This window comes from Myripristis murdjan, chromosome 16 (genome assembly GCF_902150065.1).
Source record: "Myripristis murdjan chromosome 16, fMyrMur1.1, whole genome shotgun sequence".
In the NCBI taxonomy this organism is placed as follows: Eukaryota; Metazoa; Chordata; class Actinopteri; order Holocentriformes; family Holocentridae; genus Myripristis; species Myripristis murdjan.
Window position 1 is genome coordinate 152,846 of NC_043995.1, and position 17,056 is coordinate 169,901.

Here is a 17,056-nt window from a genome sequence, read left to right on the forward strand (position 1 = left end):
GAGTGCCAACAGCCAGAGACAGTACAACATGTTCTAATAGACTGCAATAAATATACCAGGGAAAGACAGGAACTAACTTCAGAATTCAGAAAAATGGGAATGGCAGAGGTATCAGTGAAAGAAATCTTGGAAATAGGATCACTTGGGAGGGGAAAAGGTAGACTTTTTAAGTTTTTGAAAGAAACTGGACTCATAAACAGAATTTAATGTAATGTAATGTGCAAACAATACTGAAGATGGCAGCAATGCAACAAATCGGATGCCAGCTGCCGTTAAACACCAAAGAAGAAGAAGAAGAAGAAGAAGAAGAAGAAGAAGAAGAAAAAAAAAAAACATAGGAAACCAGGAAGAGAGAAAGATGGATAGAGTGATCAAGCAAGAGGCAAGACTGGAGTAAATGTTGGACTGGCTTTTTTATCGTTGGCGAGAACTTTGCGAAGTCAAAGACTGCAAGACAGATGCCGAGATCGCATCCCTGCCATCGGACCGGTGAGTGATATTAGCTGGCTTGCTATTTCTTGTGTTATTGCAGCTGCTTCATGTTTGGCTGTTTTAGCGAAGTTGTTGACTTGCTAGTTTTTTTTTTTGTTTGTTTTTTTTTAATCATGAAGAAGAACGAGTCGGCAATTTTGCCGACACAGCCAAACTTCGAGATGCATGCCATGCTAAGCGTGGCATGTTGGTACTTTGAGCTACACGATGTTTGGCTGTGTGGACAGAGTTGTTGACTCGCAGATAAACCAACCAGGTGATAAACCAACTCGCTAATCTGACAGAGGACTTTACCTGACTAACCAGCCCTTTATCTGATTTGCACCCCCACCAGGTGTTAGCAGCATAATGTCTCTGGTTTAGGTTACCTAGGCCAAGCATGCTAAAGTTAAGGTTCTTACACACCAACGGCGTTATTTTCGTGCGAATACTTCGTATTTTTTCAAACCCCTAATATAAATATTATAGCCCACCTCAAACAGACTCTGGGTCAATCAGTCAAAGGCGAAATTTTCGCCGGTGAGTTTTTTCGCACTTTCGGTCCGCTATTTGGCTACGCATGCCGATGTGTAAGAACCTTTACTGTTCTGAGTTGTGTGTGATGCTTTTGCAAACTTTGACTGCCGCAAAGAAAAAATGTCTAGGCGTATTTTTACTTCAGAACATATTTTTTCAAGAACAAGAACTTGGCGTAACACCACCAGTGTTTGATTGTAGTGTTATGCCCAACCCTTAAGCAGCCCTGCGGGGCTAACAACACTCCATCACTTACCCAAAGTAAAACTTTAATGGGAACATGGGAATTTATTAACACAAAGAAAACATTGAACCAAAGACACAAAATCTCTGGCTGAGAGGCCGCAAGACCAGCAGTCCCCATCCTAAAAGCCTCTCCTTCCCACTGCAGCCTGCAGAGCTTTTAAGCTCTTCATTCCTAGGACTAGGCGCACCTCATTGAGTAGTAAAATGCTGATACTGGGGCGGAGTTACAGAGAGGGCAGGAGGGGAAAAAGCACAAACAGCACAGGGAACACATACAGCTGTAACAATATTGAGCATGTACATCAGACGAGACTTTCAGAAACCTGGGATTCCAGTTTTTTGCAGGTTCTAGTCTCACCCTCATGTTGCTGTTGTACACTAAATTTTTGTGCTTTGTACAGCTGTAGTCATAGACATACTGACTTGGCCCTTTTTTGCATTTCCTTTCCAGGTGTAGACGATACTACAATAAGAAGTCTAAAAGCTGGAGTGTGTACAACTTGAAGGAGATAAAGCACTACGGCTTCATCCCAGACCTGCATACGCCATATACATGGCTAATGTGCCCGTAATGAAAGAATATAATCTTATGAGACTGTTACTGTTATATCTTATGTAATCACAAGTCAACCTGCCTATATTTTGATGGTTTTTTTTTTTTTTTTTATATAGTTTTACATATTTTGACCAAATTACACATTAGTTTTGTCTAGTTGGATTTGTGTCAGTAATGTACATGTATAGATAAAAACATCACTCTAGATTATGAGGTTATTTTTTAGTCATGTGATGAAACTGTCATTTTAGAGGATTCAGGGAAGGTTTTTAGATAATATGCAAGAAAAAGGAATGATGCAGTGGACTCTTCTTGTTATTTCCCATGCAGTTTGGTTTCACATATCCTTGCTTTGTTTTATAGAAAGATATTTTTGGGTGGAATCTCTCATTTAAAGTTCATACTGTGTATGTATGATTTTTTTTACAGGGTTAGGGGTTATTTTGATCAAGAATGACTACTTGGCGTCAAAAAGCATTTAATAAATAAAGACCTTTTTGTCCCCGCAAATTAGTTGTGATTTTGAATACAGTAAACAATTCAAGAGCTGCAAAATATTTGGTTTTATTAGTTAGTTAATAAATAAATAAATAAATAAATAAATAAAACGTGCACATATAAATAAACCGTGACAATATAGAGTATCAGACAGCAGAGTCTCTCAGTATCTTTGTACAGGTGCTCCCTCTGGGACGTCAGGACCCCAGGAACCTCCAGTGACAGCACGTCAAACAGGCCTCTACTCTGCCCCCCTGCTACTTTACTTCAAAAGAGGTTGAAGTTGTGGTCGGATCATGCAAGAAAACCATAAAAAGGGTATGGAGTAAGATAGCTGTCAAAAAGATGTGTCCGTAATTCAACAATTCGTATTCATAATGTTAACAATATATGTGTAAAAAAAAATTGTTGCACACAAATTTCTGCTGTCATATCCGTGAGTCTGTGAAATTGGGTTCGGGTTAGGGTTGTTTTTATGAATATGAATCTAAAAGCTGTGAGTGCAAAGTCTTGTGAATACGAATCAAATTTCTACGAGTACAGAGTCTTCACTGTGAATACGACTTCAAGTTTACGAATACGAGTAGAAAGGTGCTGAAATGACGTCACTCAGGTCGCAGGGGAAAATAATCGATCCGAGATTCTTCCAACCACGCATGCGCATGCAGCCTCAGAGGCACACAGACATGTTGAGCAACAGCCGACAGGGTGGCGCTGCTAGCTCTGAAGGAACATCACAGGTAAAGTCAATAAACGTGTATATCCATTATTTATTTAATGAAGTAGTTATTCATGAAATATTTCTGTTTTAAATAATATGCAATTACTGTTTACAGACTTTAGCTTGGAAGCTAAGCTAACGATGTTTATATGCCGATGATGCTAATTTAATGCTGACTGAGTTTTAAACTGACTGTAGGCAAATAAATAAAGGTTAATGTAGAGTGTGTGAGATTTTTATGGAGAATTAAACCCGGCAGGACTTCTTATTATTTAGTATTTGGTGAGTTTGGTAATTAGGGCCCGAGCACTGTCCCAGTGCGAAGCCCTATTGTTTTTGCTTCGTTTCTTTTTTCTTATTATTATGCCACTTTGACGCTTAATTTGACCCCCTAAACATGCTCACCTCACAAACATGCTCAACTCACCAAATTTGGCACGCACACCAGGTCTGGCGAAAAATTCGATAAAATCAAAAAACGGAACCCCCCGGTCCAAAAATGGGCTCGGTAGCGCCACTTAGGGACACAAAGGCAGCCCCTGCGGCCCACAGGAATGTGATAGAAAGACCAAACCAGCGCCGAACCGTAGATCTCAGCAAGCCTGACCCTGCGTTCCAAATCGCATACTTATACTTTTTACTTTTAGTATGTACTGCAGCTGCCCTTAAAAAGTATGTAGTTTAGTATGTATTGGGACATACTAATTCTTTTTTTCCCTACTAAATAGTATGGTAGTATGGGTATTGGAACGCAGGGTGACATTTTTCGTGCTCACGCCCCCCACCTAAAGCCAACAGGAAGTCCACAATTTGAGTTTGAAAGTCACGTTTTCGCCCAAATTTTCACTTTGCATGAAATCGCACTCCTCCCAGGGCGTTAATCGAATTGGCTTGAAAATTTAATACATGACAGAGTAACCAGTGCTTAACCAACGATCAGAAGGAAATAGTAAAATTTCGAACCGTTTGGATTTCAGAAGACCTCAAAGACAGAGTGTCCACAACCAGCGCCTCCACTTTTTCCCATGGACCCTGGTGTGCCTGCTGTGAATTAACAGGCACTTGCCGTGAGCATAGGCACTAATTAGGCCCCAGCAGTCCAAAGTAAAAGTCTGACAGCTTCCAAACCTATGCATATGGAAAGAGGACTAATTCTCCTACAAAAATAGGAGGTTTTGCTGTGGATTGGAAAAAGTTTGTGGCCGCAGTGAAGACTAGTTTAACAGGTTTGGACTCTGGTTTTTTTTTCTCTGCTCTGCTCTCTGCTTGCACTGCCCCTCCCCCCACTCAGCCCCATGGTCAAGATTGACAGGCATCAGAAACAACTGTCAAACTCAAGCTTAAGGCGACATCTGCTGGAGGAGCACCGCTAGCAACTGGGCCAGAACTGTGTGTGTGTGTGTGTGTGTGAGTGGGTCAGTGAGTGAGTGAGTAAGTGAATGACTGTGTGTGTGTGTGTGTGTGTGTGTGTGTGTGTGTGTGTGTGTGTGTGTGTGTGTATGTGTGACTGTGCGTGCATGTGTGTGTTTGTCTGTGTAGCTGCCTGCCCGTGCGTATGTGTGTGTGCGCGTGCGTGCGAGTGAGTGTGTGTGTGTGTGTGTGTGTGTGCGTGTGTGTGAGTGAGAGTGAGTGGCACCATGAATGGACCGTCCCCGACGGGCACGAGGGGACCGCGGGGCACGGGTGCGAGGGCCCGTCCAACGCTGCTTGCAGCTTTAATTAATATTTTCTTCAGTAATGATGTATTATTTCATCCATAACCCATCTGATATTAAACATGTTATTTTTTATGATCTGACTGGCCTGATCCACCATGGTTAGAACTTCACTAATGAAACGTAAAAAATATTGTGCAGCAACAACACTCACTGATATATTTCTATTACCAGGTTACACTTGATTCTGCGGAGGAGCCCATAGTACTGAAGTGTATGTCATGCTCCTGTGCAGCAGGTAAGGCACTGTGTAACCACCAGTGGTGTAAAGTACTTGACTACAAGTACTTAGTTACTGCACTTAAGTAGTTTTTTGAGGATTTATACTTTACTTGAGTATTTATATTTATCAGTACTTTTATTTTTACTCCACTACATTTACAAGAAAAAAATGTATTTTTACTCCACTACTTAGAAATTGGATGAAGTAGAAGTATTTTCAAAACATGCAGGTTGACTTAAATTGACTGGCACTTTGCACAGTGCTTTGTTATGTGTGGCTCACCTGGTAGAGTGTGTACCACTAAGGCAGATTTGTGACTGCAGTGGCTTGGGTTCCAATCTGGACCGCAACAGTAAAGAGTATCCTCTTTTGGAAATCAACACAACATGCAGTACTTGTACTTTTGAAGTACATTTTACCACCAGATACTTTTGATACTTAAGTACATTTAATGTGAGCTGCTTTAATACTTTTACTCAAGTAATGACTTTTACTTTTACTTGAGTAACTTTCAAGTAAGTTATCTGAACTTTTACTCAAGTATGGTTTTCAAATACTTTTTACAACACTGGTAACCACATAGTGGCTCTGTTGTTTCAGACTGCACACTTCAGTACCCTGAGCTTCAAGACTGTGCCGCTGCCACTCCCATGTACCAGCGCATTGCAGACTGAGCACCTGCTGAGGACACAGGTCAGGTATTAATATTTGCTAGTTGCTACATGATGGACTAGCAGTTTGCATTGCCTTTTGTCATTTAATTGTTCATTATTTATATTATAGGGAACTGCAGCAGAGGCCACAAATGATATGACAGTGCAGAAGCCACACAAAACAGTGCGCACCAGGACTGGTGCAAAATGCACACTGTACCAAACATATATGCTTATATAACATATATTTATTTATAAGATATCCTTATCAGGGTGTGGAGCAGATTAACAAACGAGTCAATATCAATATAGGGTACCATTTGGTGTCCCGGGCAGAAATCACTCACTTTTCATGAAAAATTTGCAAAATAACAAAACTCTGAGGGTTTATTATAAATGGCCAAACATTTAAAGACACATTGGTACAGAGATACATATTTAAAAGGGTGTTTTTCATATTTAAAAATTTTTTCTATGATTAGATGCATGTGATTTTGCCATGTCCCAAACTCCTCTCTACTAACTTCACTGAGTGAAATAAGTAGATAAATGATATACAATGTACAAACCTTTTACATGCTCTTGTTGCTCTCATCAAGTACTTGAATAAAATGAGTCAATTGGATCATTTATGGTCTAATGTCATAATAATAATAAACGTTTTGCATGTGTCCCTGGATTTGCTGTCCACCCCGTCATTAGGTGGTTACTGCCACTATAAGAAACCACCTGCTGTAATCAGTGACATCACTACCACTGCTTTGTCTTTTACAAATGGAGTGAAGAATAGCTCCTGCAGAGAGAGTACATATCAACATTTATATTTTGACATTTTCATCATTTTATGATTGAACTTGAATGTGTTCAATCTTAATGTGTCCACCCTGTCATTGCAAAATATGAATCTATATAAATGCTTTTCAGAAATTCAAAATATGTTTGTTAAAGTATACACAGTCACCTTCCTAACTGATACATGTTGCTAGCTAATGGCCCACCATGTGCTCATTAAATGCAAACTTCAGCCAGAAACGTCCTCCCTGTCATTGTCCACCCCGTCATCAAGTCTAGTTTTATAACAGTTTTTTTATAACAGTTTTTCAGTGATCCAGAAGTCAAGTGGAGGACAAAACATATACAGAGAAAGAAACCATTTGAAAGGATACCTATGTTTCTACTTTTTGTGGTAGGCCTACATTTAGGGACCAAGGGTTTTTGTTTTGTTTATATCAATCTTGTTTTTTCGTCTAGTTGAAGGTTTTATTTATTTATTTTTGCTGTTGTTGAGTGTCATTTCCAAATGTAGCCTACCTGTGCACAATTCAAAATACAGTAGGTGAAAAAAGTCATGTTTTGACAAAAAACATTTGTTGACAAAACCATAACATTGTCCACCCCGTCATGTTCATGTTTTATGTGAATAAATAATTATTTTCACAAGTTATCAAAACCTTTTGTGTGATTTTGCTCTGCAGAGATTAGGGCCAAACAGTATTATTTCAAAGTTTGACCAGATACCTTTATTTATAGAGTTTATTCAGAAAAGAAAGTACAACTTTCACAGATTTTACATATACATACAAATATTTTTCCATAATTTCTGTATTTTTGAGAGATGTTTTCCAGAAACTAAAATATATTCCTGAACGAGGGACCAAACACCTTTCTGAAAATGTACATTTTGTAATCAATATGATTAGAACATATTTACTCTACTTAGAAATTGTCCCATGACAGGGTGGACACATTTTGCAATTCACTTGTACTTTCTATGCTTGCAGTCAATTTATAAAAGGTGCAGGAGCTTGACCAACATGCATTTCTAACAGCTTAAGGTCTACTTTATACAATGGATATGGAGTTCAGTGGAAAATCTCATCTTTTTTTGTGTGACATTGGGAAGTCTCAATGGCACTTTATACTGATATTGACTCAAACACTTTTACAGGAAGAGTATTTTGGACAGTTTGCATCACAAATATGCACAGGCAGGTGCATGTTTGGGTGTCTGCTATATTGTAAAAGCGGTGTGACATTTGGTGTAAATTCAATTAAACTTAGTATATGTCACTTTTTTTGTCAGGGCTTCTTCTGGATCCTCACATCATGGCCAGCGGGGAAAAATTGAAACACATTCATCCACAACCGGGGATATGCAAATTGCTGCATGGGCTTGATGACCTTCATTTGGTGGACTCTAATTTTGGCCCTGTAAAACTGCATTGAGAATTGTTGGTAAAAATCTATAACTCTGTATAGTTAGATTTAGGAAAGATGCATATTATGCCATATACTGAAATTCAATGCAGATATGTCTTAGGAGGCCTGCACAGCTTGAAGGGCATTCCATATCTGCAAGTATGTTTATACCCTTTTTTGTCATTGCTCCTTGTGTTTAGTACCATGGCACTAATGAAGCTATATGAAATGTATAGTTGTGAGCAGCTTCCACCCTTTAAGTTATTAATTTAATGCTTTTAGGCAATATGGAAGATTTATACTAGTCCCCACCACCCATCCCCACGTTTTATTGCCAAATATGTAAATAAAAATATGCCAGTTCAAAAAATTGTTTTTGTACCTTTAATGTGAAAGTTGTGCATATACATTGTACTAAGAACAATTTGAATTTAAAAAAAAAAAAAAAGTTGACTGCAAAAAGCAAAGCAAACGTGTTGACTGCAGATTCAGGCCTTCATCACGTCTGATCGCCCTCACCCAGTGGGCCACTGCTTCATGGATGAACTGCTGTTGAGAGATGGACACAGGCAAGGAAGAGCAAAATGATTAATCACATTAGCATACCATTTAGCATTGAGAGGGAGTATCTGTAAAGCAACCCTACACAACATTACTGGAATAGGTGAGTGAGTATACATTAATATAAAAAAATAAACGTTAAGGATAAGGTGCAAGTGGTGTAACGTCAGTGGTGTTTGGGTTGGTAGATAAACTGATCAATATGGGTATAAAGTGGGTATATGTACTCATTTCAGTAGCTTTTTGTCTGATAGGTGAGTAGTCTGTACTGTAAACTGACAGAAAAGGGGGTGGTATAATCGTATACGCTCAACCACTGGCAGGCAGCAATGCATCATATTTTCTCTACAGCTTAGCTTAGCCTCCAAGCTAAAGTCTGTAAATAATAATTGCATATTACCGTATTTAACCAATTAATCGCCCGGCCGCAAACAGCCGCCGGGTCTGGGGTCTGCACCCACACTGTAAAAAGTCTAACTTGCAGTTGTTCATTCAATCTAATAACTTCCATTGAAAACAGAATAAAATTATTGATTTGATTGTGAAACTCTTTCTTTTTGGATTTTGAGACATCAGTTTTGATTTCTACGGAACTAAATATCCGCCCAAAGGACACAACACTATGTTATTGATTTCTCTTGGACATATTTTTTAGTTCATGTTCAGCAGATAATATTTTTTATTTTGAGTCAAATGTGATTCGTGTGAGATCACATGTGCCCTGCCAGAAACAGTTCTCTTTTGCATGGCCTGACTGGCAAGAGACATCTTTTATGGATTACACCCAAAATAAACGTAAGTTGTGACAGCAGAAGGATATACACAACTTTTTAGTGTTTTGTGTTGGCAAAATGGCAAAGAATGGCCCCATTTAAGCTGGCTAATCAGTCACCACCAAAGCTAGCTAACGTAGCTAATGTGCAAGCTGGTTAACATTGACAGTCAGGAATGCATGTTGGCCAAAAACCAAAACCCTCGTTATGATTGGGCTACGTTACATTCATGGCTAAACCAATATTGCTAACGTTAGCTTTGCTACATTCTTCATTCCAGACACATTTTTCAAAAGTTCGCTGTGAAACCAGGACAAATGTTTCAAAAGAAGTGGGGTTTTTTTAGTTTTGTTTTTGTTTTTTTGCAATACGCTTCTCTGGCTATGATGCACTTTGAAAGTTGTTGAAAGTTGAATGTTGAAAGAATAAATAATTTTTGAAATAATGTATTGGCCAAGTGTCTTATCTTTTATAGAGTGTAAGATGGGAAATGCATTGAAGTAAAATGAAATGTGAAAAATATAGTTTGATTATGTGTAAATGAATTTACTGGTGTCAACGCAAAAATTTATTATTTATTTGGTTCAATGTAAATAAATTAGGTTGGTTCATTTGGATCAAGACAAAGACTTAAGGTTGGGTCAAGTGCAGTAATATGGTTTACATCAACATAAAAGAATCAGCTCATAACAAGTGACTCAGTTTAGATTCTTTGAAGGCAAATATTTTAGATGTGATCAGTGAACATCAAATTTTTCAAGGTTTTTCTTTTTACAGTGCATTTTGTGAATTAAACGCCCACCCGAATAACCGCCGGGGCGATTATTTGCATCATATTGAGGTAACCCAAAATAAGGCTACTCACCTTATTTTTGCAGAAGTAAACAGTTAACTGCACAATAACTGTGCGGCACTTCCGTTTTCTGTCAAAATCAGAGCGCTAGCTAACGTTAGAAAAAAAAAAAAAAACAGCGTGTACCGTAATATTTGCCCGACTGTAAATATGTTGGACGGTAACTGTCATCACGGTAATGGCCTGGGGCCTATTCCATCAAGCTGGCTAACGGGATATCCTGGCTTATTTCGATGAGCCTCGCTAATTTAAGTGAGAGTTCCGTTCCATCAGAGTGGCTTATATGAGTTGCAGCTCAATAACCATGGCAACTTAGTCAGCAGAACTAGCCTGCTCCGTGGCAGGCTTACAGCCAAGCTTAGCTCAGCTGCTGTCAGAGAATGTCCGACGGATGGAAACAGACCCCCAAATGACGCCTCCGTCACGTCTATATTGTTGCCCCGGCATCATATATTCAATTTAATTAAGTTCAAATTTAATTATGTAGCACCATGTCCGTGTTCAGAAATATAAATTCAGACTTAGCCTATTCCCCACAATGTGACCAAGCATGAACCCAGACAGCAAAATTTATCCGGTTTATATCTGGGCCACATGCTTGCGTTTCTTCTGGCCCAGTATACGGCTGGTTCCACGGGCCAACTCTGGCCCATATACATCTTGGCTGTCAGGAAAAAAGGTATTGGCCTTGACCTGGCCCATTCTGTTTGTTGCAATAGAAAATGGCTGTGGTCCACTTCTGGCCCACATACTGCGTCATTTTAATTTTAATCATGTGGCCCAGCTCTGGCCCATACACTTCATAGGGATATCAAATTTAAAAAAATGTGCTGCTGGTCCAGCTCTGGCCCATACACTTCATAGGGATATCAAATTTTAAAAAATGTGCTGCTGGTCCAGCTCTGGCCCATGTACTGCATTTGTTGAATGAAAAAAATATGTGCTATTAAATGTTAATTGCCCATTGCTTAGAATATTTTTTTAAAAATCCCTCAGAATCATGTTTTAGCTTTTCAGAAACAGTGATTAAAGATATATAAAAAATACACTGGAACAGAGGCTAGTGCTACACTTACACTAAAACCTGTTGGTCTGAGTGTGTATGTGTGTCTGTTAAAAAGATACACAGCAAAAATATATTCAATTGACTTTTATTAAAGAAAAAGTCAAATACTGAAAGACTAAACAAGTACAATAATAACAAGTAATAATATAACATGATAAAATACAAACTTCAGAGTCCATCTGCATGTAACGCTCTTCGTTTTCTGCCACCTTCGCGGTCTGCAGCAAGCTGCAACCATCTTTTTATCCACAGCTCAATTTCATGCTCTGAAGCCTTTGCTGTGAGGGGGTTCTTGTGGACAGCAGCTGATGTTGGCAACAGGTCACAAAAACAAAACAAACACATGAACAAACAAACAAACAAAAAAATGGTGAGTACATGTCAAACACAATGTAGCAAAACTATACCCAGCAGAAGCACGAATAAATTTAAAAAAGAGAATATTTACCAATGACAACATTCTTTAGTTGAAGGGAGGACATGGCCATTTTTCCATTTATTCCTCTCCAGTTTGTGTGTTTTGCCAGGTTGTTGGTGATTGTCTGCTTCATAATGCGCCACACTGTATCCTTTATGTCAAAACCTCCAACAAGACTTAGGTGGTTTATCTAAAAGGATAAAAAAGAAAAAAAAAAACAAATGTTGACCGTCTGAGGACAAATCACTGGGTTGTGTCTGGATACTGCAGCATGTACAGTATTTATTATCAGGGCATGAAATGTACCACGGCCTTACTTAATTTTACTCATCCGCTTTTTAGTATTCAAAGAAGATTCTATCAAATAGCTTTGAATATTCCACTGAGGTGTTTGTCAAGTTCTGATAATATAAATAATTTAAAACCACAATTAAATATAATGCACTTACTGACTCCTAATTGTTGATTTATACTGTTTTATCTTCATACAATGTAACTGCCACTTATTTTTCTTGCAAAATTGGTGAATTTGGTTTTGGCCTTAGTGCCCTACATTTAGGCCGAGATGCCCAAATTTTCAAAGGCCAAGTGGCCTTGCCCTATGAATATCTTAATTTGAGGCCTGTATTATCTTAATATAAAGCAAGGAATGTCTTTCTTTCTGTGGCTCATGTACTGCATCTTGAGAGCTGCTCATCCAATCTACACCAAAACTGGCAAATTTGTTGCTGAGGATCCTGGGAAGTGCATTGCCAAATTTTGTGCAAGTTGTCAATCTATCCCTCTTGGGGCTATACATTGACCTCTGTTAATTTGTACATCTTAACCCTAATCTCAACCTAACCTTAATTCATACCTTACCCCTAAACTTAACCAGGACAATAATTTAGTTAGTTACAGAATGATGTAAAAACCACAAAACACACACCCAAAAAGGCACAAACTACTTACCAGTTTTGATCTGATGTCAGCATCCTGAAGTTTCACTTCAAGATTCAGCAGGCCTTCCCGATCCCTCACTGGTAAAAGCAGGGTTTCTGCAGGTTTCACCTGATAAAATTTAAGACTTTTTAAGACCTTTTTAAGACCATTATGAATGAAATTTAATACCTATGTCACAACGTAAAAAACATAAATAATGCAAAGTCACAAAATTACTTCATTAACATCTCGGGGGGAAAAAGGAACGGCATGAACAACAGTAACTTAACGACTGATTGACTACAATTGACTGTGTGTGTGTGTGTGTGTGCGCGCGCGCAGTACATATATCTCAGCTCCTCTCCTTTGGCAACAATCTCCTCAATGCTCTTGAGCTCAGTGTCTTTGTCCTTGCTGGCCCTCCTCAGAGCATTTGATTTTGTTAAAATATGAACAAACTTAAGACTTCACATTCATTCAGATATACTGTATTCTGTTATTTCAGTGCTGTCTAGAATCAATCAAGAAACAAGGAGGATGAGTTTTAAATTAGTTGCTGTTTTATATAATGTTGCTTACTAATTGACATTTGTAGATGTTAAATCCGGATTCTTTGACCAGTGTGATCGCTCCGTATCGTGCTTGAATACAGTACACTTCCCCCGCACTGGCACGGTTGGAGGGGGTGTGCTTCAGCTCGGTACGGGCGCGTACATGAGCACATGCACGCAGTACGCGGACGTAAATCATGCAACTTTCCTCCTGCCTCTACAAAAGTATTTAATTGTTAAATGCGCGCAGCGCGATTACCGGTGAATGGCCACGTTGCGCAATCAATAATCAACCATGTTGCCTGTGTCACTGTCTGTTGTGCTGCTGCAACCGCGTATAACCAAAAGTCGGTTTATAATGAAAGTATCCTATGGCAGTCTGTGCGCGCGAAGATCCGGCAGACCTGGTGCCGGCCGGCAAACATCCCATGTCTGATTAAAAGGAACAAAAACGTCTTTTGGATGAAAGGAAGACAAAATGATAGCTAAAATAAAACATTTACTTACTTTTACATGTTTCACTAGGTCCCCAGCTGTGGCATGCCTCATGAACTGGGATCCCAGGTATCTGGACAGCTAGTCCAAAGCGTGTAATATACGAAGTTTTGTCTTTCCCGCACCGAAATGTTTTTGCAATTTCAGTGTCCGGCAACATGGCCTGAAAAACCTCGCTGACATCATCATTCGACTTATAGGACTGGTGTTTTCTAACAACATTCGACGTCTTTTTCCCTCGTTTATATTTCTTCTTCTGTTTCCGAAAATGTCGAAAGGGACTCACTCATAACATAATAATAATAATAGCTCATTGGATGCATGGATAAATTGCATCAAATGTGCGATCGCGAGTAACGCGATAGCACATTGATCCAATGAGCTATCGCGTTACTATCGTTGTAGTCATAATATAGTCACAGATATATATCTATGAATATAGTAATGAACAGTTTCGGGAACTTTTCATTTAGCATTTGCGGTAGCTTTACCAATTTATGAAAATTAAGACCTGTTTAAAATCATTTAAGACGTAAATTCAGTGATTTAAGTCTTTTTAAGGCCTTAAAATTTGATTTTCTAATTTAAGACTTTTTTAGACTTTTTAAGACCCCGCAGAAACCCTGGAATCACTCACAAGTTATGGTTTCCAATGCAGCTCGTGGAGTCCACGCTGGTGTGGGCCCTGGCTGGGACCATGGATTGGAATGATCTTGGAAGAAACAGTTATTTTAGATTTTGGTAGTTTGCCACAACATAAACATCAAGAACATTTTCAACAGATTTGACATATTCAACATGATTTTTTTTTTTCATTTACTGCTACTTTATAATTCCACTCTACCACAAATATTTGATAGCTTTAACTATTTTTTTACTATGTAGATCCAGATTACTCAGTACTGATTGGTAATACTCTTGACATCAGATAAGTGTTTTGGATGGGACACCAAAAGAGATCACTGAGTGGTGACTACAGAGAGACGAGGTTGCCTCAGAGTCAAATTACTGAATTTGTAAAGTACAAGTAATTTTTTAAAATCAGCAATCACACACAAAAATCACCAATATCAATCATCAGAAAAATCCTGAATATCTGCCCCAACAATCAGCCAGATCAATAACTGGTGTAATACTGACTGTCAAATTCAATTCTAATAAACTGAACAGTACACTTTACATGAGTTTCAAGAGCTGTAGGCACACTGTGAATACTTTTACACAGCCACATCTTAAATAGTTTACTCACAGGTATTGTTTTGTTGAGGCACAAGAGGGACTTGGATTTGTGTGCTGTCTTGTGGGGTTCCATCCATCAATGTACTTGGATGACCTTGAAGAAAGAGGATAGTTGTTTGCTGACCTTGTGTTTTCTTACTATAATGTAAAAAAAATATCTCAGGTCAAAACATCAAATTTATGATAAGTGCTTACCGGCATCAGTTCTTGCACACATCTCACTGTAGCTCCCACTTTTTGAACTGTTCTGCATGGTCCATGCATATGGCTGTTTCTGATGTCCCTGGGAAGCTATGTGCACAGGATAGATATACTAATATTATTACCTTTACAACTGTCTGAAAATAACAAATATTTTGAACACAAATTAACTTCATATGACATTTTTTTACTTTTTTTTTATTTGTTCAAAAGGCAAAAGAAATAGGCTCTTGTACAATTCCAAGCACTTCCAAGTACTTTATCCAAACTCCAAGCACTTTTCAAACCTTAAAAACACTACATTAAAATAAAGCATTATCAAGAATTTATAGCACCCATATGGCCCTTGTTTGTAATATGAAACAAAGCAAGATGACTAAAACCTCTGATTGTAAACACTTACATTCAAAGTGGTGATGCCACTGCACACTGGTCCTGTGGTCCTGGTCTGCATTCCAGTAAGTGGAGGATGGTGACTGGCAAACCTCATGTCTCATTTCATTTTGGCTTTGGCTGGCAGAACTTTGATGGGAGATCATGGGAGGATGGAGAGTTGCATATGTCGGTGGGCTAACTTGTGGAGCACTGGGTAAACCATTGTTGCGCTGCTGAGGTCCTGCTTCATCCTCACTATCTGTCAGATGGGCACCATCTTGAAGTCGGGTACTTGGCCTACAATAATGATATATTGAAATCTTTACTTAGGTGTAGTTTTATATATTAAAAACAAACAAACAAACAAAACACTTGTTATATTAAAATTATAGAAAGTAATAGTAAAATTATTTGCTTGTCTGTCACTTCTCCACTGAGTTTTATACTGGGAAAGTATTGCAGGTGTAAAAAAAAAATATTCATATCAAAAAATAGCATCAAATATCTTGTCAACCATGCAGAAACTAAAAACTTTGGAATGCAGTGTACTTTTTTTTTTTTTAATCTAAAATACTTTGTTTAAATATTAGCTGAGGAGGTTCCTCATTAACACAGGGGCCTATAATTTCCGATCACGGAATCACAGACGGAATCGCGGAATTAGCCAAATAAAACAGAATCTATTTTACCATGGAATATCGCAGAATTTGAATGAAATGCTGTTTTTGTGTGGAATATGAACGTATGTCTGGGGAAAATTACATGGAGGGAAGCAAATCTGGGTGGCACAACCCTTCCAGTCGTTTCACCTGCACCACCAAGAAAAAATATTACAACACCTGCACCGGCACCGTTCGAGTCCAAAAGGCAGAGAAAACTTCCAGGATACAGCAGCGCACTGAAATAGATTGTGTAACAAAGCGAAGAGTTGCCACTCCACTCTATTTTCACTGGCTAACAGCAGCACACTGGCTTAGCTTGTCTATTCAGAGAAGTGGTATCACTTCGGCTTATTTTTCAATCTATGTTATCACATGCATACTCAGCAAACAGGCAAAAGGGCAGTTTAATGGGAGCTGTTTACAATACTTCACCTACGTTTTGCGCCTTGCTTTCCTTCCACTGCAGTCCTCTGCATCTGACTGAAGGTCTGATCGCCGTTCTGCTTCCCGGACTTTCTGTCTCCCTTCCTGATAATTATCTGTTTAAAACAATTTAAAAAATCAAATTCACCGAATTTAATAATGGCATACAAAACAACTGACAAAAAAAAAAACTTCTTTAAAAATATTTTCATATACATACCAGTTGTAAACATAACTCGAATATTCCATGTCATCCAGTCTGGCCCAGGACTGACTTGCTGCTTTATAGCTGTCTCTAGGGCCTTCCCTCTGAGAGCCGGCCACAGGCATACATTGTCCTTTACCCAAGCACCAGGCACCAACTCGACCTCATTGGTCTCCAAAAATTCAACTATTTTGAACATGTCTTTCCTGTTAGACACAAAATGTGTCACTAGTCTGTTGAGCTTGACTGAACTTTCCCTCTGTCTGAATAGTGTCAACTTTTAAAAGCAAATATGATGTTACTGATATCACAACTTCCTCTGCTTTCATGTGGTGACCTGTGGTTTCAAAACATGAAATAGGTTAGGACAAGCAGCAGGATTCTAATATCAATCAACTGTAGTGTGAATACCCTAAATGAGTTATCCCTTACAAGCTCCACTTTCAACTCACTTTATTCAGTTATCTCTCATAGAGTCAAATCTCTTTTAGTTA

The 17,056-nt window shown here is 38.6% G+C and overlaps 1 protein-coding gene and 1 long non-coding RNA gene across 3 annotated transcripts; one reads left to right on the top strand and one right to left on the bottom strand.

Annotated features, from left to right (window-relative positions):
• The first annotated feature begins 4,921 nt into the window (after nt 1-4,921).
• LOC115373229 (uncharacterized) lies at nt 4,922-7,984 on the top strand. Of its 2 annotated transcripts, none has more exons than XR_003929515.1 (3): nt 4,922-4,982; nt 5,568-5,665; nt 7,704-7,984. It is a non-coding gene; the product is annotated as an uncharacterized LOC115373229 (long non-coding RNA). The 2 variants fall into 2 exon arrangements; XR_003929516.1 differs by having other exon boundaries at nt 5,568-5,660.
• Nucleotides 7,985-8,324: 340 nt separating this feature from the next.
• LOC115373567 (uncharacterized) lies at nt 8,325-16,761 on the bottom strand. Its single transcript, XM_030072039.1, has 7 exons — nt 16,578-16,761; nt 16,371-16,473; nt 15,301-15,569; nt 14,892-14,987; nt 14,707-14,790; nt 14,095-14,169; nt 8,325-8,368 (listed from the first exon to the last, which is right to left on the bottom strand). The coding sequence occupies exons 1-7, from the start codon at nt 16,759-16,761 to the stop codon at nt 8,355-8,357; spliced, it is 825 nt and encodes a 274-aa protein (XP_029927899.1). The 3' UTR covers nt 8,325-8,354.
• Between the last annotated feature and the right edge of the window lie 295 nt (nt 16,762-17,056).

What these genes read in the sequence shown, in the direction of transcription:
- LOC115373567 (XM_030072039.1), bottom strand. Translation starts at nt 16,761, where the DNA reads ATGTTCAAAATAGTTGAATTTTTGGAGACCAATGAGGTCGAGTTGGTG. An exon ending in AGGAAAGCAAGGCGCAAAAC is followed by an intron (nt 15,570 to 16,370) that starts GTAGGTGAAGTA and finishes TCATTATTGTAG; the next exon opens with GCCAAGTACCCGACTTCAAG. An exon ending in GTGTGCAAGAACTGATGCCG is followed by an intron (nt 14,791 to 14,891) that starts GTAAGCACTTAT and finishes TCTTTCTTCAAG; the next exon opens with GTCATCCAAGTACATTGATG.